The sequence below is a fragment of the Phoxinus phoxinus genome (genome assembly GCF_949152265.1).
Source record: "Phoxinus phoxinus genome assembly, chromosome: 7".
NCBI classification, from domain to species: domain Eukaryota; kingdom Metazoa; phylum Chordata; class Actinopteri; order Cypriniformes; family Leuciscidae; genus Phoxinus; species Phoxinus phoxinus.
Genome location: NC_136882.1, coordinates 27,944,706 through 27,970,989, shown reverse-complemented (window position 1 = coordinate 27,970,989; position 26,284 = coordinate 27,944,706). Strand labels below are relative to the sequence as shown.

The following is a 26,284-nucleotide window of genomic DNA, read 5'->3' as shown; positions in this document are numbered from 1 at the left end:
GTCATTTTTGCATTCTGATAGCTTATTGTTAACCTTATTTCTGGAACGTCTTTTGCGGGTCTTCCTGCTACTCCATACAGCAGCCACAGAGGCCATGACCTGCACCCCGAACTGCTGAGTCAATGGCATTAAGAACTCCAGAACCTTTTGCCTCAAGATCTACAGAGAACAAAAACATACATGCGCACCATTAAGCAGTCAACAAGACGGCATGATGTTTTAGTAAAGAAAATTATATAAAACATTTTTGTTTATTCAAGTATGAGATATACCTTTGTGCCTTTAAAGTACACCGAGGTGGGTGAGGCTCTGCTGCTACGGGAGGAGTCACAGCCTTTGACCACACCCCAGAGTAAGGCCATGCTGCTAATCATGTGTGGAAACTCCTCCAGAATGGCATTGCTAGCATTTCGTAGGTCTGGAACATCACAACCAGCAGCTGTCTACAGGCACACAAAAAATGTTTTTAACATAAGTCACATTAGTGTCACATTTGAAGCATTCTTACATGCTCAGTGGTGATCCTGACATTTTTAATGTCCATGGCAAGATCAGACTTGATTGTAACTACAACTGTATGTGGATGTATATCAGGAAAACTGGTGTTTTTGGTTCAATTTTATGGTGCAAACAGTTTTTGCTACTAGCAATCGAGCAATCAACAGTACAGTAACTTTGCAACTTCAGATTCAGAAATGTAGTCAGTGTAAACAGACATTTGCCTAGTGAGGCAAAAACCTCTTATGTAACTCTCATAGCTCTAAAGGTCTATGTCACCTATGCTAGGATCTGCCACTATTTTATGTAACGGGTGCTTGTATATCTTACTTTCTTGTGGTCTAGAAGACAGTAGTGTGTGATAGTGGTCAGACCTTCCAGTAGTGTCAAAGGATAGTCAGGCGCTATGTTCTCCCTCTTTAAGGTACCACTAAAGAAAGCCACAAAATATAAGCCCAATTCAAGCTATGGTTGCAACAAAACAACAGCATGTAAGTATTGACACCTTATCAGACACTTCATGTGCACCAACTCTAACACAAACAACCACACACATTATTTACTTATGTGAAGCCTTGATTCCATCGTGCTCGTGCTGTTTAACCAGTTCATCCAGGTTCCTGCAGATCTGGGCAATTATGGGTGAAACAATGATGGCCAGTGATCGTCCTAAATAAGGGAGAACTTCACATAGCAGAGTCACCCAGGCTGGGTGCATAGCGCAGCCATACTGTGGGTGCAAAGCTCGGGCTGCTGCCGACACAAACATGCCCTGAGCGGTGATAGGCTGACTGACTATGTAACGCACTGCTTTGATGGACTGCTGAAACATCACAGCTGTTTGCCACTCTCGAGCCAAGGCTGAGGAGGGTTGTTCTGCACGTCGCTGTGGGTTGGAATGGCTTTGATCGGGTTCTTGTGACTTGGAGTGTGGTGGACACACGTGGTGCTCCAATACAATAAGAACCTTCAGAAGCTTCAGTAGGGCAATCTGGAGTGGGTGCTCAGCCCAGGTCCCATCCCGGCCAAAGTTGATCAGGCTCTCTTCTGAGATCTCCCCTCCATCTTCTCCTTGGTCTTCTTCAGGCAACGTGTGCTGGTCGTGCCGATCAGCTCTCTGGCAGACATACATGGAGGCGGAAAGTGTTAGAAGGATGTTCTGCTGCACCTTGTAGCCCCAAAGAAGGTTGCGGACAGCCTCCAGACTAGCAGTTCCCTTTGCCTCTCCAATTTGAGCTTGCTGGGCCACCCTCACCAACTGGATCATCAACTCAGTCAGTACCTCCACGCTTTTCACCTGCACCTCCCGATTGGACTGGAGTTGGCAATTGGGAACGCTAGCATAGGAGGGATAGTGAGAGCGGAGATAGCGCATGCAAAGGCAGGTGAGGAGCTCTAGAAGGAGGGTTGGTGGAGAAGAAGGAGAAGGTGGTGAATGGAGAGGAGAAGACGCTGGCTGGGATGGGTCAGGAATAGCTCCACTTGGTGGAGTTGAGATCTGCAATTGCCCGTAGAAGCTGCCACCATCCTGAGCCTGACGGTGCCTCTGCAGAAGGTTCTGGATGAGGTTAAGATGGGCAATGGAGCTGCAGTCCAGAGAAGTACTGGATAAAGCCTCCACAAATGGCCCTGCACTTGTCCGGAGGATGGTCTCTAAAATAGTGAAGGCATAGAGAATTCTCCTGCTCTCGTACTGCTGCTTATAGAGTAGAACATGACGGAACAGTGAATCCACCGCCTCACGTTTATCCCGCCGTCGCTTCAGCATCCGGGATTTGGCCATGGCCTCCAACTGCCCATCGTCTTCATCACTTGAGAGCGAATCTGAAACCTGCGTTCGTTCTGAATCCACACGCTGTAAGCCAATGGCCACACCCTCCTCCTCTATGCTACCGTCGTCATGTCGCTGTAAGTAGGGGGCGGAGCTTGAGGTGGAGTTTTCAGTGGAGTTCTGAGCACCACTTGTGTCTGCAGATTCGGTGTGTTCACTTTCCTCTTCTTCCTCGACTTCTTCGTCCTCTCCTTCAGTCTCTTCACTCTCACTCCGGGACATTTTTGGGGAGTCTGTGGGTGTTAGATCTGGATCTCGTTCCAACTCCGCCCACAGTGCTTCACGGTCTACTATGGTGATGCGACTAACAAAGCTTTCTTCTGTTTGGCAACCAGGCGTCATGTTGTCTTCAGCACTTTTTGTGATGGATTTGTCTCTCCAGCTCAGTGACTTTACATTACCTAAATCACATGTACAGTAGAATCAGACACCAAGAATATATACATATCTTAAATTCATAATTTCCATTGCCCTAGAATAATGTCTTCCATTACAAACAAATATTTAAATTGACAAGGTGCTCCATACTTTAACTTATATATATATAAAATGTAATTTAGTCCTGTGATTTTCAGCAGTGATTACTCCAGTCTTCAGTGTCTCATGATCCCTCAGAAATCATTAAAATATGCTGATTTGCTGCTCAAAAATAATTTCTTAATAATATCAGTGTTAAAAACAGTTGTGCTGCTTAATATTTTTATGGAAATATTTTTAAATAATACGTTTATTTGAAATATAAATCTTTTGTAACATTATAAATGTTAGAAATGTAACATTATAAATGTTAGAAATGTAACGTTATAAATGTAAACAATTATAATGATACATTATACATGTAAGGTCCTGACTATCTGTGGTAAAAAAAAATCCCAGGATGTCCTTCGAAAAAGTCACATTTTATTGTCACTTGTAACCAATTTAATGCATCCTTGCTGAGTAAAAGTAATAATTTATTTTTTAAGTTGAATTTTTATTACTAATTATTTAATTTGAAATTGTATTACTTAATTTTGTATCATTTCAGTTTTTATACTACAATGCAAGACCTGAAAATGTAACTCCCAAACTCAAGCTCAGGTACCTCTGTGTGTATTGATCTTGTTTGTTTGTTTTGATTCCATACCAAAAGAGAGATTCTGTTTGACGCTTTGTATGGGTGATCTCTGTGTTTTCGGGTCCAACAGTAAGAGTAGCACTGGCTCCAAGATACGGACCACATCACTGAGGGAAAGAGCCCGCACCAACCAGTTCTGTGCTGCGGCCCTCACACTACCATCCTGATTGTTCAATCTATCTAATACCACAAACAAAGACCTGAGAAAACAGAAAGATATAGAGATCATTGAGTGGTTATGGCACGAAATTGTGGGAGAGTATTATAAAGGAAGAAATATTATTTCTATAAATAATTACATAAGAAACATGGTGTATAAACCTGTCAAAAGAGCGGTTGAGAGAAGTGCTGCGATTTGTCTGGATCTCTCGTGTCAGGTGCCACAAAACTGAGAACCTGTGGAGCGCCTCCAGACACACAACCTAACACACATACACACACAATTTAAAAAATGTTTCGGCTTAATGTGTGTAAAATGTATTAAATGAGGTTTCCCCAGTACCTTGTCCCCACTGAGTAAACCTAAGCAGATGATGCCCTCGCAGATGGATGCAGACGGAGCCAAGCAGTGAAGCCGATAGAAGAGCTCCACGCAAGATACGTGATGCTCTCTACGCTCTGTGTCTAACTGAGCCCATAACACCTGAGATACACGCTACAAGAGAATTGAAGTGAAGACAATAACCAAAGTCACTTTAAGGAAGTCAGATCACTCAGCGGCCATCTTGGTAAAACCCACAGGCAACTATTTTTTATGTAGACAATAGGCAGTACAATTCCTATCTACTTGAATGGAGAAAGACTGAAATCTCATAATATGTTATTAAAACAGTCACGTTAAACGTTTAATAACGTGTCAAATCAGTAAAGTTTGGGTATCATAAATGTTGCTTCTTTAGTTCAAATAATACTAAAAAAATAATAATTCTAGTCCATCTAACATGCACATGCACCTTCTATAAATGAGGATAAAAAAATAGATAATGCAACAATCAAAAGGGAAGTTGGCTCTTTAAACTGAATTACAGGACTTTGTCTTCCATACATAAAGAATAATACAAATAGTGGTCCATCTCCTGACCCTTGTAATGTCTCTAGAATTACCCTTTTCTATTTTATACATTTCTCATTCATGACAAAACAAGCTATAAGAAATGCAACCTGTTAATCATAATGTGCCTTACCAGGTAAAAGTCTGTGGAATCCTCCAGGGTTTTGAGAACAGCTGGGTAGATGGGTGGCAGGGTGACCATTTGCAGCTGTCCGCTCAGTGGGTTAGCATCAGAGTTCTTATACCGCTGGTTTTTATCCTTAATGACGAGGGCTAAAGACTGAGAGTGATTGATCAGCTCCAACAAAGAGGAGATTGCAACATGTTGCACCTAAAGACACATACAAAAAAGCTTTCACATTCAGCTTTCAGAATGCAACAATTAAAGATGTATTATGTTTTCATGTTAAATGTCCTATCCCAATTCATTGTGCAACTCTAAGTAAGCCATTCGTAGGCTGACTCTCCTGAAGAGTGTAAACAGTGCATCGCTATCAAAACATTGCTCTGTTTGTTTGACAGGTTCAATTTTGACTCAACCAATAGTTGGAAGATGGAGTGCGTGGACATGTAGCTTATTTTAAAATGTTTAAAGAAATAAAGGGTGGAAATAGCAGACAACAAGGTCACAATACAAAGAACATGCATTAACAACTAACTGACATTACAACCTCAATGTCTTTGTTTATAAATAATGAATGGGGGAATGTCATGTGCTCCATTCATGTCTTTTCAAACTTGTATACATTTCGTTTGCTCTACAGTACACAAAAGAAGATATTTTGAAGAACTTTGAGAACCAAACAACTTTCGAGTCAATTACATTCTATTGTAGAAAACAGATATTTTTTTGTTTAATTTTTTTAGATATACTTTTGTGTTCCACAGAAGAAAGATATCCCTACAGGTTTGAAATGACATGAGGGTGAGTAAATTATGACAATTTTAATTTTTGGGTAAACTATCCCTTTCGATCTACGCCTTTAAGTACTTGTGTACCTGGTAGTCTTTCGTCAGGCAACACAGAGTCATCAAAGACCTCAGCCACTCAGGAAGGCTTCCCTCTATATCTGAGGAGAGAAACAATCAGTTTATAAAGAGCACATCCATGTGCTGTGACATGTTACATCGGCATAGTTTAATGTAGTATTGGAATACAATTGATTTATTCACCTGTCTTGTTGAACATAGATGTGTGAAGGTCTTGGTTCTCTTCCTCAGTAAAATACACAGGAAAAGTTGTGCATTCCAGGAGAAGCTGGCAGACCACAGTGAAGGCCTGGCGGCACAACTCTGATATCTCCCCTTTGCCCTTTGACTGGAAACTTCCCATCCACTCCAACTCTACTGGTCTGTGGTCTTTACCCCCATCCCTAGAAGACCCATGAAGGGCATGGATCCTCAGTTTACTAGGGTTGAAAAACTCAGCAAGTCTGTCTTTAATAAGACCCAAGTCTCGGCTGCCTTTCCGTTTCAATGGAGACCGTTTACTGCCTCTAGGAGAAGCATTAGGATCTAGCTGATTGGCTTCGTCCTGTTTCTTCTTCTCTGGATCCACGACATCTAACAAATGCCTGAGAGATACAGGAAGTGAATGCGAGTGAGAGCCGGAGAGAGAAGACGGAGAGAGAAAAAGAAAGCATGTACAGTGAGTTTGGACACAATTCAACAAACTTCCAAGAGGGCCTCAATATGACTTCAAATTATTTAAAATAGGCTAAAACAACTAAACTTGTCTTTGAACAACCAGGATTCCCAGAGACTTGAAAAACCTGGTTATATGAGCTATATGAAAAAAGTGTTTAATAAAATCTTAGAACTCCATTGGCCAAGTGACTTACAAAAGTGTAACAAAAGCACTTTTGTCAAAGAGCCAACAATATTTGTAATATACAAAGCCATGTTTAGCTAGATTAGGAAGCAAGCTAATTATATTAAACTGGATATGTTAAAATCAAACTTCTGAAGCATTCACACGGCAAATGAAAATTCAAGACAAGTGCATTGCATTGCATTCTGGAATATATTTTTCCTTGCTAGGTGTTCTGATTGTATATACACATTTTGTCAAATATAGCAGGTAATTTCGGTATTCTATGCATACTGAAAATATACTTATTGGGCACACACAGTATGCACCGAATTTGTATATTACCTTGTGATAACAGATGCCAGTATATCCTGCACACATTTGGACATGTTTTCTATAGTTCCTCCTCTTTTCCACACCTCCTCTGCTTCAGAGTTCACCTCAGAAGCAGCTTCTGATACATTACAGCCTGGTAGAAGGTGCTGTTCAGATGGAGACGCGCTCAGGCCTAATCCACTGTCTTCAGAGCGCAAAGGAGGGTACGGAGCATCACCTGGCTCTGCCTCCTGGGTCTCCGGTCCGTTCAGACAGACCTCACTAGTGCTGCTGTCATGGTTACTATTCACCTGCTCACTTTCTTTGACTTTGTTGTTGCCAGTCATCACAATCTATATTGTACAAAAAACAAAACAAACAGAGCCTGTTTAATACACACCCATTTCCAACCCATAATATGAATGGCATTAGGATATAAGCTTTAATTTGTTTGATTATTAAAACTCTCGTTATATACTAAATGCAGTGGCCCAAACATTTACACTACTGCTCAAATGTTTGGGGTCAGTAAGATTTCAGACCATATTCCTTATGTAATTATTTATAGAAATATTATTATATAATATTCTCCCAGAATTGTGTGTCATAACCACTCAATGATCTCTATATCTTTCAGGTTTTTTTACTGAGTTAAAAAAAACAACAACAAGAAAGAACGAAATTGAATAAAATGACTATAAAGACTTTTACATTGTTAAATAAATTCTGTTATTTTATACCTTCCATTCATCAAAGAATCCTGAAAAAAATGTATCATAGTTTCCCAAAAAATATCGACATTTTTAATTTCGACAGTGCTTATAATAAGAAATGTTTCTTGAGCACAAAATCAGCATATTAGAATGACTTCTGAAGGGTCATTGACACTGAAGGATGACACTTTTTTTTATATATATAATCAAATAGAAAACAGTTATTTAAATTTGTAATAATTTCACAATATTTCTGTTTTTACTGTAATAAATGCAGCCTTGGAGAGCATAAGAGACTTCTTTCAAAAACATTTAAAGAAAAGTTTTACCAACGCCAGACTTTACGGTAGTTACAGTAAAACTGGCCCATCATACCTGTGTTTGCTCCACATCTTGTGTCTGTGATTCGGCCTCCATGTCCATATAAGCCACCGGCATCTGGATCTTACTGAGCACTTTAAAACATGCTCTCATGGCCTGTGTGAGCTCCTGTAGGCTGAGGGATGTCATGTGACTATGCAGCGACTGCAGCATGCTGCCTAGCATCTGTGGCAGGTATTGCGTTTGATTCTCTGCATAGAGTTCCTAAAAAGAAAGCCAGACCAAATCAGACCAAATGACCAAAAGTTTCAAAAAACGTTGTCTAAAGATGAATCACCAGATCATACCAAAGGAATAACATCCAACAGGAAGATAATGAGTGTTGAAAGTTCAGTCACTGAAGGAGGGCTGCTCCAGTCTTTAAATGGACCCTTCCCGTCTGGATCACTCAGTGAGCTGTGAAATAACCATAACACTAGGTTGACATAATTCTATTTATGTTCACGTAATGCTGTTTATTATGAGTTTGTGCGTGTTTACCTGAGAGAGATTTGGAAATGCCTCGTCATGTAGTGCCAGAGATAATTGCTGCTCATGGCACTCACAAGCATATTGACGGTCTTTATAATCTCTGAGGCGGTTTTATTCTCCTTGATTTTACTGCACACGAGTAGATAATCAACAATTAGAAACCTGTCATTTGCGTATTATTTACTCATCTTGTACATTTATTCTAACATTCAAAAGTTTGGGGTCGGTGAGATATTTTAATGTTTTCGAAAGAAGTCTCTTATGCTCACCAAGACTGCATTTATCAAAAATATTGTGAAAATATTGTGAACTATTATTAAAATGTAAAATAAGTAAGAAGTTAATTATTCCTGTTATGGCAAAGATGAATTTTCACCAGCCTTTACTTTAGTGTCACATGATCCTTCAGAAATCATTCTAATATGATGATTTGATGCTCAAGAAACATTTCTGATTATTATCAATGTTGAAAACGTTTGTACTGCATATTTTTGTGGAAACCGTGATTCTTTGATGAACAGTAATTAAAAAAACTAAAATAAATATCTGTATTGTCACTTTTTATCAATTTAATGCATCCTTGCAAAATACAAGAATTCACTTAAGAAAAATACTGACCCCAAACTTTTGAACGGTAGTGTATATCCACTCATAGTGAATTCAAATGTAATATAATATAAAATATAACAAAATATATTTTCAAATAGATCAAAAGGTTTCACTTCTGAATGGTCAATGGCTAAATTCTGCAGTCAAAAAAATTATATAATGGACCTCTATACTGGATATTCGACTGTTGACCCTGACAACCAGTTTTGAATATTGTGATAGTATTATGTTTCTCACAGCCCTACATAAATAATTTAAGCTGAAATCAATTTCATGCCCATTTATTTGGTAAAAATGCATGTAATCACTCACTATTGCAAAAAAGACCATTTTAGGATGATGCAAAATTGACCATCATGCTGGGATAATGACTGACTTACTGTACATTATCCCTCACCCGTTTAGCCAGATTTTACTCATGTTTGACCCTTGCTGACTGTTATATCAGGACCCTGGCATTATTTGTGTTCTCTAGGAATCAAAATCATGATGTCAGGTATTGCAGGTATAATTCTCTACCAGCTAAGCTACAGGAAAACGTCCACTATGAAAATATGAGCACTGAATTCTTCTCTCTGACCTGTTGAGTTGGCTGCCACTAATGCTGGTGTTGAGATGATCCTCTCCCAGCATCACTTTACAGTAGCTGTAAAAAGCTCTGACCACCTCCAGCAGCACATCAGACAACACCAATGGCCCTGTAAATGAGAGAATGCGGAGACATGAGTAATAATGTCAAATAGGGCCAAAGTAAAGCATTTTACAACTTACAACTTCAACCATGTGGGTGTCTTTACCTATCTCAGATTTGTCCAACAGGCTAATGATGATGCGAAACGGTCTGAGATACTCTATTAGATTGTCTGGGTTGGCCTCTATATCTTTCTGCTTTAGAATATTTACCAGAGCCTATGAAGAAAATATCAAATATGAGTTGATTTGAACTATGCATGCACAGAATTGTGTACAGTTTGAGTGCGTGTGTTATCTTCTATACCTTCACCAGTAATTTTCTGGAGTGTGTACTGAAGTAGAAAGCAGTGTATTCCTCCACAGTGTTAAAGTGACTGGAATCTGCAGCCACCATTCTTCCTTTGATGTCTAAGCCTGACAATACACACATATAGAACTATACTCAACCATGTCATTTCAAACCTGTACGTTTTACTTTTCTCATGAGAATTTTTATTTTATTTTACATACAATGAAAATGAGACAAATTGCCATAAAAGATCCATAAAAATATCTTTGCTTAATAAGAATTCCCTTTGTCTTCCATGGGATTACTATTCTCTAGTAGATAAATGCCATTTATTTTATGAAACAGTACTGGAGTATTTCTGTGCTATTATGTAATTGTCTGACAATTTGTGTACAGTACCGAGCATCCATGCATAGAGACGTCGATTTAGAGACATATCTCTCCTGAGCAGGGTGAGTGAGGCAGCAGACACCACACAGATCATCTCATTTGGATTTAGTGGGATGGCACATTCCTCAGGATCCTATAGTTTGTTTAAAAAAATGTCTTACACGTGGTCTGGGACATATCAAATGTAGTTGGGAGTGAAGACATGAAGAAAGAAAAAGGGGTTAACCTGGAATGTTGTCAAGGGGAAGAAGTAGAGAAGGATTTCCAGCATGTTTCTCTGGACCAAAACATTAGAGTCTTGTAAAGCGAGACAAACAGCCTTCACCTAGAGAGGAGAGATGGGCAGGTGTCCATATCAATTACACAGTTCCTTCAAAACCACAGAGCTTAGTCAGAGTCACACACCCTGTGTAATTTGACACAAATGTGTGGCTGTGAGGAACAAAAGTACAGTCTGTTCAATATGTCACACCGGTTCTAGGTCATGTCTAACTTTCACAACCCCAACAAAAGATCTGTTAAAAAGTATGGGGTCAGTAAACTTTTTGTTTTTAAAAAAACAATAAGCAAGGCTGCTTTAAATTGATCAAAAGTGACAGTAATGACATTAACAATGTTAGAAAATATTTCTATTTCAAATAAAAGTGGATCTTTTTAACTCCAATTCATCAAAGAATCCTAAAAAATGTGTAATGGTTTGTCCAAGTAATTAAGCAGCACAACGGTTTTCAAAATTGATAATAATAATAATAAAATGTTTTCTTAAGGAACAAATCAGCCTATTAAAATGATTTCTGAAAGCTGAAAGATCATGTGACATTGAAGACTGGAGTAATGATGTTGAAAATATAGCTTTGCATCACAGGAATAAATTAAATTAGAAAATATACAATGTATTTAAAATTTTCAACATTCTGTTGAACAGACTAAGTTTTCCATCACAGTCTTGTTTTCATTTATGTCAAATTAATGTATACTCTGTCTACCCTGACAGAGGTCCATTTTTGTATATATTTTTAAACAAATAATCTTTTTACTTTAATAATTTTTTTATGTTATAGAATTATCTCCGAACACATACACACACACTTACCACTAGTCTGTGGTCTGTTCCAAGCATATACTTCTGTTCTCGAGCAGTGACTGAGTGGTCAAAGTGTGCGACGATGAAGAGTGAGGCTGGGAGCCGTACCAGAGGACATATAAGCACTGAACCCCACAGCGCTCCATAAAACACAGACTGACCCACCAACACCGACAACTTCACAAGCAACGCATCCGTCCTTAGACAGGGAGAAAGATGAAGTGGGTTTTATAACATTGAAATCAAAGCCTTAGCAGGAAATACAGTAGTGGCCAAAAGTGATTTTTGGCCTAGGAAAACTGAAATCGGACATATTCTCTGATAAGTTTTAGCACTTGTGTAACGTAAGTCTATAGAAAGCCCCATGTTTAAATGAACAAGGACACATACTTTTTCTCCAATATAATCAAGGTAATCTCACTTAAGGTTAAATTGGTTACATATGAATTGAGGCACAGTTGTAGTGAGAGTGGCAAAGGAGTTCCTGGTACCATAGTGAGTATGTTGTGGAAAGTTTAGGGTCACATCTCTGAAGTGTCAACTTGTGAATCATTTATTGATGATTGGTGTTAAGTTGTACCTGTCATAGACCTCAGCGCCCTCCTCCAGTCCAGGCAGCAGGCCCATGATAAAAGCTTGCAGGCTGGGTAACAGTGCCTTCTGAAGGGGCAGGAAGTACCGCTCGTACAGCGTCAACAGAACCGGCTTCACTGACATCGCTGCGTGACCCAGCAATGGGAAGAGCCCTGAGCTGAAGTGTACACACACGTACAAGTGATTTGATCAATGACCTGGACTTTTCTATGTGAGATTCAGTCATGTATTTGTCAATGACACCAACCTGTATATGAAGAGATCCTTTGCTAGCCATTTTGTGCCGATGATTTTGAAAATGACCTCATAGGTCTCAAGTGCTTTGAGATGAACGCCACTGGGCAGGGCAGGATGCAAACATTGAGCCAGACGCTTCCCGATGATCAACCGCCGTGGTAACAGAGAGTACTTCAGATTACTCTGGAGAGCCTGAGAAACACAATGAGAGGAGAGGAGAGCAGGATGGACGGTTAAAAAAAAAAAAAAAAAAAGTAAAACGTTTTATTAATGATTTTCTATAGGCATCTATATAAATGTATATATAGATGTATACATATAAAGATATATAAAGAACCACATTGATAATAATAATAAATGTTTCTTGAGCAGCAAATCATCATATTAAATTAGAATGATTTCTGAAGGATCATGTGACACTGAAGACTGGAGTAACTTCAGCTTTGCATCACAGGGTCCCTGTTTAATTAAATATATTAAAATTGTAAATCAAAAGTTGTTATTGTAATAGTTAACATTTTAATAATATCCCCCCCCCCCCACTCTTCAACACGTATATCTCACTCAGAAACCACATTTGCTGAACAGGTTTCAAACAAACTATCAACAATAGCTCAGAGAGGAGGAACCGAGACAGAAGGTTTAGTTTGTTATTGCACAGCACTTGAAACATATTTTACAAAAATGTCCCTCTCTTTACGAAGTGAAAACACTTCAAGTGTGTAAAAAAGGAGATTATAGATAATAGCGTCATGTTAAATATCAAAAATCTGAAACAAATACACAAAAAATAATTTTATATTTGCACAGGTTGTAACTCGCATAATATCCGGAAAGTCCCATTAGGCAAACAAGAAAATCACATGCCATATAAAGTGATATAGAGAGAAAGAAAGAAATTTAAATAAGACAACAGTTTTTTTTTTTACATCTGCACATTAACATGGAAATGTTTTTTTTAATAAGTGGTTGAGAGGAAGGTTGCGACGAAGACTATTTGTCTAATCTTAAGGACAGTGTACACAAGTCCTGTTCAGCTTATTCAAATCAGCTGCACTTTGAACATAATGTTTGAGGTCAAGCAGTAATGTTTTAACCAATGCCTTCATTCAACAGGACTGAAGATCATAAAGGGAAGTCTCTCACTTCCCTAACAAACTGTAACTGAAAACCGATCTTAAACTGAACCAAGCAAACTTTATCGTCTACTTTCAGAGGGAGGTAAAGTGTGCCAAACTGTGTATTTTTTTTTTTTTTTTTTTTTTTAAATACTTCTCTCTCGGTTTAATGTGCAGACACGATTATAAGTATATCTCCCTGAAACATGTAAAAACTGACTCTGTGGTGTTTTTTCCCCCAGTGTTTTTGACCTAGGCAAGTTGATGTGACAAATTTGACAAAGAAAGCAGGGGGCTGTTCCATAAACCAAGATTAGAGTATAAGCCAGACTTATTTTGGTTAGTCAGACTTATTGTCGGTTGATTCTGTTTCATAAAGCAAACTTAAAATAGTTCAAACTCAGTTACCCTGGCAACTTATGCTGGGAAACTAGCCTGGTCCAGGACAGGCTAACTGTCAGGCTAAGCCTCAGTTGTTACACAGATCCACTAACACTGACCAATAGGAACACAATTACTGACAATCTCTCATACCATTATTTGACTTTATTAACCACTATAAGTCCAAAAATAAATATACAGTAAAGAAAATCAACTTAAGACTACAATGATAAATTAGACAATATAGACCTAAAAACATATATATGTCGGGGTTTATACATATATATATATATATACATATATATATCCTACAGGTTTACTTTTCTTACTGGCTGAATGTTTTGTGATTTAATTAGATAGTTTTAAAAATTTATGAAACACAACATTTAAAAGAAATAATTACAAAAGCACAGTATACATTTAAACTGGTAAGATGAATCTGAGCTTAGTAATTGTATTAACCTACACTTGATTTACCCCATTACAATAGTCCCTTTACAGTTATTATCCTAAAAATACACTAAATTGTAGGTTTAAAATTCTAAATAAGGCACATCTAATGTCCAACAACCAATATTTTAGCATATATATATATATATATATATATATATATATATATATTTTATGTACTTTATTATGTCTTTCAATTTAAATACATTTAACACAATTATACAAATGGATAGTTCCTTTAAAGACATAATATTTCCCCCCGATAAATCTTATTTTTCCTTCTACTTTTTTCTTTTGTGATAATACCCACCAACACATAAAAACTATTAGAACAACAACCATTAAGTACATAGTTAGACACTTTTACATATGAAAAAAAATGGCAAAATAAAACATTCACATATTTATATCAAACTCTTATAATGACACATAATTCATAATAAGTTATTAAAGTAATATTATTTAAATATTAAATAAGTAAATAAATAAAATAACAAATAACTAGAATTAAGGGAGGGAAGGTTATTTAGTTATAGGCTAATATGTATTCCTTTATTTAATGGAATATTCTTTGATTTTAGAGTTGCACATATCTTTTCAAAATGTATACTTTTGCTCTTAATTTCATGTTATCCTCTCCATAATGCACTGTATAAACTAAATCTAACCAAACATTCTTGCTTTCTCCAAAAAAAAAAAGATTGCTTTAAAAGCTGTAATTCTCAGCATTCTAATTAAATAAGTATAAGTCATCTTTTTTAAGTAGCTTAGGTCCTTAACTCAAAACTATATTTTGTATCTTTATTATATTTGGTTTCTTAAAAATTTCTTCCCTGAATTAGGCCTACTTCTGTTCAATTGTTTTATTATAAGTATAAAATATATGAGTTTAATGAAATATAAGTTCACTGCAACTGATCCAACATCCTAAAGATAAATTATTATAATAAGAAGATATTTCTGGTGTTATAAAATATCGCATAGCCTATTAATTTTCAAAGCAAAATGTATATTAGTCAGAATTATTGCGCTCCGATTTGGCGCGCATGCGCGCAGCAGCGCTCGTTCAATGTGAAGTTTACAGCAAAATGGAAATATTTGCACGACTTTCTAAGATTTTCAGATGGAGAATATTCCTGTGAAATGTAAACACCATGTCTCAAACGCATAAAACAGCACAAAATATATGCAGTTTGATGGTGGATCGATTTGATCTATGATCGACCTCCAGGGCTGCTTAAGAAACGCGTGCACACGCAGTTATCTAGACTAGATAAACCTGGATCAAATTAGTGGGATTGCGTGAACTTGAATTACCTTTTATGAAACCGCTTTATCCCCAACTTATTTGTTAGGTTTATTCAAGTCGCGTTTTGGACTTTAATCCCCGCTTTTCTAAGCGGCTTTTATGGAACAGCCCCCAGGTCAGGAGGATATCTTCAAAATTCTCTCTTTTAAAAACATAAATCAGTAAAGAGCTGAAAGAAGTTTTAAAGAGTGTTTCAAAGCAAATGATAACCTGAATCTCTAAGCGTATGGATTTGTTTTCTCCAGGCTTTAAGTACCTTGTTGAGTTTTCCTAGTGAGGAGATGAGATCAGCCCATTCACTAGAGGATTCAAAGTTCCGCAGCGCCTTCTCAATGACAGCTCCGTAACTACGGTACCGGTAGTCATTCTGAAGCTCGGCTTCCTCAGGATCCATCATGCCTCAGTCATGTCCCAGCATGCTCAGTATCTGTCTATGAGACAAAACAGAGAAATCCTGCATTACAACTCTAGTACACAAAGAAAAAAATGCATCATAAAGTGGGGTGAAATCCTGCAAATGACAATCGATATCTGATCGAGAATTGTACAAAAGTTAAGGCAAGTACAGTAGATCATGCTTAGGGTTAGGGATTTGAACAAACCTCTAACCCCAAGTATTAAACTGTTTGCTGCATACAATGACCTCAAATCATGTGTGGTTTATTAAAGAGATGTGTGCTATCCCTTTTACATCCCAGTACATTAAACCAAGTCATATTTTGTTACCAGAAAAATCACAAAGACTGGGATTGAGAGTAAGTAACATAAGCAACCTCAGCCACCACCTATAATGTAGCAGGCCATCGCAGTTTAAATTCCCTCAACAAAAAAAGGAAAAAAAGAGCAAGAACAGTAGGCCTATTTATATGAAAAATATTTTTTTATTTTCAATGTACAAGTCTCAAGTCTGTACTGTCACCTTTGTTCAGTTTAATGCATCCTTGTTAAATCAAACTTTTTTTAGGCTAAACTTACTGACCCCAAACATTTATATGCTAGTGTAAATGGCATATTATTTCATTTCCAGTACTCAATTTCTTAAAACTTTCCTATTGTTAAAAGCTCTTTATAAATGAATGTGACTAAAAAAAAAAGGATTAAAAAATGTGACAGTACTTAAATAAACCAAAACCCAGATGAAATAGGACAATAAGTAGCATAATCATTTTAATAGCGTCCAAGTGTCCAACAGAGACATCAATGGACTACAGATGGACACAGCGTCTCATTTTCCTCCCTTGAGCTCATTGTTCTAATACTTGCCAGGAATGCAGGGGGGAACAACAAAATACAGGCGAAAAGTCACTTGAGAGGAATCAGTGCCTCCATAACACTACGATTGGCTGCCAATGCATTACACTGTCAATGCAATCATATTCGCACTCCGGTTTGGTGGAAAACTGGTGGAAATGGACAGATTAATTGCAGAGCAACAACTCATAACAACAACATATCCAATTATGTCAAATGACATACTAACAAAATAAGGGCAAAAAAGGCAAAAATGTCTGTATATTCTGTGTGGGCCAGGCCAGCTCATAAACAGACATTACAAATAAATAGGCTACGCACACAACAGACAAGTAGAAGACAGATACTGGTCTCTGCTTAGATATGGTGACATCTGTTAGCTCTCCAGTGATAAAAGCCCTGATAACATGCACAAGCACACACACACACACACACACACACACACACACAGTGAGACTTACATCTGTTCAATCTGACGCTATGAGCATCAAATGGGCATCTAGAGATTTACAGAGGATTTAAGAGACAGAAGCAAGCCCCAAAACACGTGCCTGTTGAACACAAACCCACCCAAACAACCTGATGATCTATGTCTACTTAAACAACGTCTCCAAGCGCTCTACCTGTCCATCTTTCTGTTCTTAGTTTTACCACCACCCAGAAATATACACAACAACTTCAGTCCAACTAGTTGATATGCTTCTGAATATTAAGTACTAATTTTCATTCCTGCACTGTAAAAAATATCCTGTAAAAAAACTGTAGCTGTTGTTGGCAGTTTTATAGAATGGCTGTATATTTTACAACTTATAATTATACATTTAGTTAAGTGATATAAATAATTGTAATATACCTACGTTAACAACCAAAATCTGCCTTTTTACCACCACAATAATACAGGTGGCACAATAGAAAGCCACATGATGAATCAGAGTTCATGGTAAGTGACCGGTTTATAAAACATGGTCAAAACTCATTCATAGACGGTGCACAGGGTCATACAAAGAAAAAACACCATGCAATAAACCATAAACCAATACACCATGCAATGCAATACACATTAACTAAACAACAACACATTTAACACAAAAAACACTAACGTGGATTACTGATGACAAAAATAAGAGGAAACAAAATTACGTATAAGAAATGTAATCATTATGTGATGCTGGGAATTAAAAATTGCTAAAAAAAATGATAGTGTACACTTTTATTCACACATTAAATAGATTCAGTGTCTGGCAGGGGAGGCATAAAGCCAGCATTGCAAACACAAACACTCACACAATCATCCTAGCTTATGTTCTTAATATCATCAGAAGCTTACAGTCATTAACAGCAGCTCATTAAAAAAAAAGTCCCAAGGAAGCAACATAAAGCCTTTAAAATTATGACGGTGGTTAGTTTCTACATCTTTAACACGGCTTGCCTGAAAATGAAGAGGTTTATTTTTCCGTAACTATTGGAATATTCCTGTGTACATGTAATCAGCATGTTTTGAATAAGTAAATGAAGATATGTACATTATTTTGCAGTGTTTTCTCCAACTGGAGATTCAATATTGCCATTTCGGTCATTATGGTCAGAAACTCCTTGAACCCAATGAATGAATTCTGACTAATGTCCTAAAGAATAAGAGACAAGAGCATGATAATTTAAAAATGGTAAAGAGATCCTTAAATGAGCAGATTTAAATGTTTAGTGCTTATAGGGTGTTCTGTTCACATAGTGTACATAAGGTGTTTACATATAACTGATTAAAACATATGACATGACAGTTATCTTATTCAGATTTTTTAGATTGGCTTAAACATTGGCTTACAGCAATCAGGTTAACGTGTTGTGGTTCTAAATTCTGAAATAAAATCAGGATATTCCTGTGCATGTACACTACTGTTCAAAAGTTTGGGGTAGGTATGAATTACATTTTTTGTTGAAGTGACTTATGCGGAGCAAGGCTGCATTTGTTTGGTTCAAAATTACAGTAAAATGGTAGTATTGTAAAAAAATATATTATAATTTAATTTCTATCCGCTTTCTATTTTAATATATTTTAAAATGCATTTTTTTCCCTGTAATGGCAAAGCTGAATATTGAGCATAAATACTGCAGTCTTTACATGATCCTTCAGAAATCATTCTAATATGATTTGGTGCTCAAGTATCATTTCTTATTATTTTCAATGTTGCAAACAGTTGTGCTGCTCAACATTTTTGTGGACACCATAATATATTTTTTCAAGATTCTTTGATGATTAGTGTTCTTAATAGAAAGTTCAAAAGAACAATATTTATTTGAAATAGAAATCTCTTGTAACATTATAAATGTCTTTATTGTAATTTGATCAATTTAATGCCTCCTTGCTGGATAAAAGTATGAATTTCCTTTTTAAATTCTGCCCCCAGACATTTTAATTGTAGTGTAAATGTCATCTATAATTTTCCTTTCCAGATTACAGTGATCAGTTTATGCACACCCCTATTGTGGACAATCTCCATTTTCTAAACGATTGATTTCTCAGCCTCTCTACAAATACAAAGTCAGCTCTCCCTAGGCCATTAGGGGTGTAAATATCAATCGATTCGTATCGATACATCGATTATACAGCCGGCGATTCGATGCATCGTTGCGTCCGCAAGAATATCGATTAATGTGCTTATTTTGCTGCCTGTCATTTTTCAGCATCCACTCCGACATATGCGTGCAACCTACTCCTAAGCTGCGGATGGCGATATCCTCATTATTGTCTTCTACGTCACACTGCTTCACGCGCCGCGCGCATTACGTTTATGTTCACAGTTCACACACACTGTTGAGTCTGACTTTCAAGAGCGATGGAACCGTCAGAGCGAGCTGGCAATGAAAGTGAAACGTTACACACTCCAGTCGGCGTCAAGTCATGGGTGTGGAAGTATTTTGGCTTCAGGAAAATAGATGGAGCACTGGTAAGAGATGTTGCCGTTTGTAAAGAGAAAGACTGTCAGTGGGACATTCTAAAACGCTTAACGTGAAAAACGCTTAACGTGGCTTACTGTACGAAGACAGTGATATTAAAGGACCAAACTCAGTACACATCATATTAATAAACCATATTATGTATAAAAAAATCAGATGAGCCCAGAATATCAACGCGACGCGTTTAATCACGCGTTAAGCATGTTCTTACCATAGAAAACCACTATAAGAAAACGCTTAACGTGGCTTACTGTACGAAGACAGTGATATTAAAGGACCAAACTCAGTACACATCATATTAATAAACCATATTATGTATAAAAAATCAGATGAGCCCAGAATATCAACGCGACGCGTTTAATCACGCGTTAAGCATGTTCTTACCATAGAAAAGCACTAGCCTATAAGAAAACGCTTAACGCGTCGCGTTGATATTCTGGGCTCATCTGATTTTTTATACATAATATGGTTTATTAATATGATGTGTACTGAGTTTGGTCGTTTTAGAATGTCCCCTGTCAGTGTGAGATAAGATACTGCAGCAACACGTCGAATCTCTGTTCTATTTTCTGTTCATTTGCAGTGCATTGAGCACAAATGCTATAGTGTAACATACACATTATTATGTGAATAGATAGAATACTGTTTCTGTATTCTCAATAAAAGGCTAATTAAATGATTTATTTTTGTTGGTTTATTTTGAAACTTAATAGATATCATCATGTAAAAATATCGAGCATTGAATCGTATCGAATCGAATCGAATCGTATCGCGGGGAATTCTGAAGTATCGAAAATAATCGAATCGTTGGCTTAAGAAATCGGTATCGTATCGAATCGTCATGAAGGCCCCGATTTACACCCCTATAGGCCATGTATTTAGTCTACAAGGTTGCACATAATAATATTGGTCTATTGATCTGGCCATTAATAGTGCTTCTCTTAGCAGCATACCAGAGAAAACAGCACACTGGGTGCCGGAGAATTGTACTGCAAATGGATATATGTGTGTATGTGATAAATACATAGACCTTACTTTCAGGGGTTATGGAAGCTGGATCTCTTATACCCCTTTCACAATGTTTGAGCAACAGATTCATTCAAGCAGCAGCAACACAACAAACAGAGACCATGTTATGTAACTCAAATCTGTCCTTGTTGTTACATCCATTGACTTTCTGCCACACAGAACATCATAGCCTATCCATTCTGTGCATTTTCATCCTAAAGAGTATAACCTCATGGTTTGACCGTTACTGTCCACCACAATCCACATTTTACATAGTGAAACACGTGCCATTATGCTGGATGGTTCAATGCATTTAAAAAAAAATGAATGAATGAATAAATCAATAATATTTTTTAACTATATTTGTCTCACCTACTGTTAGGACAACCAGCATTATACATATGAAAGCTATCTTCTATTTAAACTAAAGTCATGATTACAGAGGTACTATTAGTGATGGTTTACAATAAGCTCACCATTAATATTTTATTACACCCATTAAGACATGTCATGCTATTGAAAGAACTGAATGACTCACCCACTGCAGCAAAATAGGATGGTCGACAGATCACAGGGTCTCCGTGCCAAATAACGATAAATCGACAGTTTGGAAACAGTAAAAAGCGAACGTAAGAGAGGACGGGTACGGTAGACTAATATTCAAAGCTTCAATCAGCTAGCCTAGAATTGGATCGCTCAGCTGATTTCCACCAAACAAACAGTTCATTTGCGTACACTTCCTGATGGGCGGAGGAGGACAAACCATGTGGCGATGACAAGAGGGGTGTTTTCGATACATTATTTTAAGCTTTTATTCCCCTCTTGGTTTATTTTGTGTTCATATAAATACAAATCTGTTATTAGGTCTAGTATTGATCTTTGTATCCGTTGTAGTGTTGCTCAAAAACACGGTACTGGGTACTTATTATACAGCTATAATCTTTATCAGCTTTACCCCTATTCTTTGGTATCTTCCAGGATGTCGTCTGTTTACATTTCTCGCACCAAGTTGTCACATTTTACAGCGGCTGACCATCCGTGCATTTAGTGATAACAGCGCTTAGTTTACCTAGGCATCGTTACACCATAAATAGTTTTTAATGTGAGATGTAGAGCAACAATGACCATCATCTGAAAACATGGATGGATGAATAGAGAGAGACTGTCAGACAGATACCTTTTGTAACTTGTAGCCTACATAGTTTGAATCAGCCTGCTATTAACGTTATACGTCCTGTTTTTTGTGTGTGTGTATAGTTTAATGTATTTAGTATTAGAATGTCTCGCTATTACTTTTTTTTGGAGCATCCCATCCATCGTTCTGCCTCATGTTCCTCATAATCCCAGTTAAGGTGGCATTACAAACTGCATAGTCTTATCTATTCACTATATTAGTGAGGATATTGACTTCCATTGATTTTATATTACATTAATTATATTTGTATGACCTTAACCCTACCTTTACCCTTAAACCTACCCATCACAGACAGCAAAACACTAGATTTAAATAAATAAAAATTAGTTAAAGGGATAGTTCAGCCAAAAATTAAAATGTCATTTACTCACCCTAATATTGTTCCAAACTTGTATGACTGTTGAGAAAGATATTTTCAAGAATGTTGGAGACCAGACAGTTGACGGCAGCCATTGACTTCCACAGTATTTTTCAATGGCTATACCGTCAACTGTTTGATTGCCAACATTCTTTAAAATATATTTTTGTGTTCATAAAGGTTTGTAACGGTATATTGCCACGTGTGGCTGTAATGAAGAACATGACAACGGAGATAGAGAACAAAAACAATATTTACCCCCTAAAGAGTACCATTTGTGTACTGACAAAATTCCATGTGCAAATTGTGCGCTGCTGCTATAGTGCCCTCTTGTGTTTATTATGAACACAACATTTTGACCATCAGATGATGCTGGGTATGACAGTGAAAGCAATTTAAGTCAGTAGTCTTACCTTCATGAACAATTCAAAGAATAGTGAATATTAAAGATACATTTTAGATAAAGCTCCATTTAAAAAGACACGTATACATTTTGTAATAAGTGAAAGAATTAAATATTTAAAAAACCCAGCTTAAAATGGCATAGGAGTGAATAGGTGTTTATTAATAATTGTTTTATAAAGCAGATTTCAAAGTATAGTACACTTTAGGCTGAAACTTTACAAGTTTTAACTGGCTCTATGTTTAACGGATCAAGGTAGAATAATTAATTTCATTTTATTTGAATTAAAGTCATTACTCTAATTCGCAGTATCACAATTCTTCAGAAATCATTGTGATAAGCTGAATGAAAATGGTTCTACTGCTAAATATTTTTATGTAAACTAATACTTTTTTTTTTTTTTTAATGTCCAAACAAAGACAGCTTTTTTTTTGTTGTTGAAAAACTCAGTCTTTAGTATTTTAACTTCAACAATGTTTTCCCCCACTCACTTAGAGCAAAAAATTACAATTTAATGCATTAGCAGCCACACATTTTAGTTTAGGTATTGTGGTAGCATTTTCCTCAATCACAAATCCAGTAAGTTTTAAAAGATTAGCAATTCCAAGTCGCATTTTCACTAAATACACACTAATATATCATTTTATATTAAATATCATACTTAACTGCCTCAGGGAGAAAAACAAAAACAAAACAAAAAAACACACAGCTTAAATGTTACATAATATTTATTTGGAACACAACTGGACAAGATCATTCAACTACACAATAGCGGAGAGGTTGCTCTTTCTTCAACTCCTGAATCTTATTAGAGTAGGTCTGGACAGTCCACAGGACTTAGGTCTCCCTGATCAGCTTGGTGAGCTTTTGGATCTTTGTCTTGGTAGACATGTCCACATACTTGTCACCAATGCTCACGATCATGCCCCCGAGAATAGAGGGATCAGACTGAGGGAAGGAGGAAGAGAAACACATATGAAACCTCTGTGTTCTAATAAATATAAGAAATCCCTTTTATAGAAGCAATTTATTGCACGTGTTCTTTTTCACAAGGATGAGCAGACGAAACAAACATACGAACAGATGACAAGACATTCAATGTTTGGCAAAGTGCCACACTCCTTTTCTTTTAAACTTTAGAAAAAACAAAACATTATGCTGACCCGAATACCCTCTTTAAAAACCTAGTCATCTTAATTTTAAAATGAGCACTTCAAAATTAAATGAAGCCCACCCTCTGGAACAAGCCCTCCTACCTTGGTCTCAAGCTTAATAGTTTCTCCCTTTGTGAGGAAACCATTCAGTGCCACCTTCAGCTCTGCAAGATTAGCTTCATCCAGAGGCTGTTCAAACATTCGGCATAAAAACACAATAAAAGACACTAAAATAAAGATTTTATTCAAAATTAATCAAACACTTTTTGCAGAGCAGAAAAACATTTAAAATAAAGCATTTAATTTAGAAGTAATATTAAGGTTAAAATTTTAAAAAGTAATATGTATAAGGCAAGCAAACAACCATACATTTATGCACGGCTTACCTGAGCAGTGGTGACCGAGCATGTGACCTCTCCTCTGTGGGCACTCATCATTTTGCCAAAGGCTGTGATGACATCGGGGGTCAAGGTCAAGCGGCCATTTTCTGCCAGGACATCTGTCAATCAAAATAATTTATCAATATAATACACTTTGTTCTCGATTTTATAAATGCAACAACAAATATTAATTTCAACGTGCACGTCTTTTTACTATATAGGACACAACCTTCCAGACTTCTACAATGTGATTAAAATAAGATAACTTTTCATTGAATCAATGAAATGGCTGATCAGAAAACTCACTGATGAAGTTAATGGTGATGGGGGAGAGTTTTGCCTTGATCAAGAAATCAACGAAAGTCTTCTGTTTGAGACCGCGCTTGATATGGGGGTTCATCACAATACCTGACAGCTTAGGATCCTTAATCAGGCTCTAGTAAGAGGGAAAATGACAAATCCAGAACTTATTGAAGCACTGTGTAAAGCAAACAGAAACAAAGAGAAATTTAAAGGGAAACTCACAGCCACACGTCCAAGTTCCTGTTCAACCTTATCAAGGTTCTTCTGCTTGCTGGCAGCAGAGAACAGGGCAGTAGCATAGCGTCCCTCGACCCCATAGACCTGGATAGGAGGCTGAAGAAACACACTACAGTAAGAACTGTTATCAAATTATCAAAAAAAGCCTGCAAGTACTATGGCACTATATCATGGTATATACAGTAAATGCATTAATATTAAACCATGGAGTTAAATCAACAGCTAAATAACAAATGTCATTTGTACTATTACAACACCCCTATTTCACCAAAACACCATAATTACTACCAATATCAGTACAGAAAAAAATCTACACAACACGTAAGACACTTTTAGAATATTTGTTCTTTTCTTTTATGACACTGATAGCTAATACGTGGTTTAGGTATTATTTATAGGTGAAACTGTGGTTACCATGGTTAACTTTTATAGGTATAATAAAAAATATGTATTTTTTCTTTTGCCCTGGTATGAAATAAATCACTTTTTTTTTTACCTTGATAAGTTTTGCTACTGGTCGGATCGCAGAGGTGCTAAACTGACGAACCTGTAGAGAAACAGATTAACTTGCATGTAGATTTGACAAATATAACACTTTCAATGACACGACCTGGTCATAAATATAACATATGCTCTTAAATTTCAGTATTGTCATTTATTGCATCTCAAAACCTACTAAACTACATAATATGATAACTTAACTTCTATAGGTTTTAAAACGTATATGTCCAGTCACCATTTCAGCATTGTATATGCTTCAGCATGTGAGGAGCAGAAACTCGTCAGGTCCTACTTTGCACATCTCTTAAATTAATTCATTCAATTAATACAACTCAAGATGCGAGACGTTAACGAACATTGTTAACTAGATAACGTATTATTAAGATCTCTCAAGAGCACAGGGTTTGAATCACTGTAACGTTACATGTTGCGGCTTAGACACTGCCTGTCAAGGCCTCGTTCAGTTATCAGACAAATCATCTTGGCTTTAGCATGTCAAATATAAAGAGTTTCAAAAGATCAAATAGATTTAACTACACGAAGCCAAAAAGCTCGTGGTTTTCCATACAACTGACAAGGTTTTTAGAATGTCATACCTGCAGCCCCAGTCCAAGCGCTGCCATTTTCTCCTGCGACTGTGTAGGTCAAAAGCACTGCGCATGCGTGCAAGTCCAGGAAGAAATACACAAGAGCTGCGCTAGTGCGCTTATGCATTGTGGGAAATGTAGTTAGTCATCTATCAGTGGAAAATTACTCAGAAAGATCACGGGATAGTTAACAAATAAACCGCTTTGGAAACAGCTTTAAATATTTATACAACTATTTTTTTTCTTTGGGACAATATACCTTGAATCTACAACATGTGTAAAACGTCCTCAGTTAAAGCCTTGAGCTATTTGAAATGTAAGATAAAGGCTAAGCTACTTATTTGTGTAAAAATCTCCAAATTATATCTTATAATTATCTTAATAACATTTTTATAAAAATGTATCTTTGCCAAACCTGATATAATGGTATTAAAGAAAACTTGGACTGCCTGTTAATTAATGACAACATAATCTCAGCTGATTTAGAATAACATAATTATGTTTGCAATTTAATTTCACAGCACTTTTCCATCTGTTTATTTTGTGTGAAGATATGGTGCAGCTCCTCATGAGCATATTAGCTGCATATGACTAGACTAGAATTCTATTTA

The 26,284-nt window shown here is 36.8% G+C and overlaps 2 protein-coding genes across 2 annotated transcripts in view; both read right to left on the bottom strand.

The window, feature by feature from the left end:
• Positions 1–21,275, bottom strand: part of dop1b (DOP1 leucine zipper like protein B) — a 28,436-nt gene extending 7,161 nt beyond the window's left edge. Inside the window, exons 1-24 of the mRNA XM_079619186.1 lie at positions 21,094–21,275; positions 15,598–15,772; positions 12,094–12,275; positions 11,833–12,003; positions 11,262–11,451; positions 10,395–10,493; positions 10,178–10,301; positions 9,794–9,903; positions 9,594–9,705; positions 9,377–9,494; positions 8,197–8,316; positions 8,004–8,112; positions 7,711–7,920; positions 6,653–6,975; positions 5,671–6,071; positions 5,497–5,567; positions 4,631–4,828; positions 3,949–4,101; positions 3,768–3,868; positions 3,456–3,646; positions 1,062–2,730; positions 829–928; positions 273–443; positions 34–159 (exon numbers count right to left, since the gene is read on the bottom strand). Of these exons, the coding sequence (XP_079475312.1) occupies positions 34–159; positions 273–443; positions 829–928; positions 1,062–2,730; positions 3,456–3,646; positions 3,768–3,868; positions 3,949–4,101; positions 4,631–4,828; positions 5,497–5,567; positions 5,671–6,071; positions 6,653–6,975; positions 7,711–7,920; positions 8,004–8,112; positions 8,197–8,316; positions 9,377–9,494; positions 9,594–9,705; positions 9,794–9,903; positions 10,178–10,301; positions 10,395–10,493; positions 11,262–11,451; positions 11,833–12,003; positions 12,094–12,275; positions 15,598–15,738 (5,190 nt within the window). The 5' untranslated portion in view covers positions 15,739–15,772; positions 21,094–21,275. The remainder of the gene's footprint in view (positions 1–33; positions 160–272; positions 444–828; positions 929–1,061; positions 2,731–3,455; positions 3,647–3,767; positions 3,869–3,948; positions 4,102–4,630; positions 4,829–5,496; positions 5,568–5,670; positions 6,072–6,652; positions 6,976–7,710; positions 7,921–8,003; positions 8,113–8,196; positions 8,317–9,376; positions 9,495–9,593; positions 9,706–9,793; positions 9,904–10,177; positions 10,302–10,394; positions 10,494–11,261; positions 11,452–11,832; positions 12,004–12,093; positions 12,276–15,597; positions 15,773–21,093) is intronic.
• Positions 21,276–23,221: 1,946 nt separating this feature from the next.
• On the bottom strand, positions 23,222–25,795 carry atp5po (ATP synthase peripheral stalk subunit OSCP). Its single transcript, XM_079619418.1, has 7 exons — positions 25,683–25,795; positions 25,082–25,132; positions 24,571–24,681; positions 24,352–24,481; positions 24,052–24,164; positions 23,768–23,854; positions 23,222–23,459 (listed from the first exon to the last, which is right to left on the bottom strand). Exons 1-7 carry the CDS (start codon positions 25,707–25,709, stop codon positions 23,349–23,351), a joined length of 630 nt encoding a protein of 209 aa, XP_079475544.1. The 5' UTR covers positions 25,710–25,795; the 3' UTR covers positions 23,222–23,348.
• Positions 25,796–26,284: the final 489 nt, after the last annotated feature.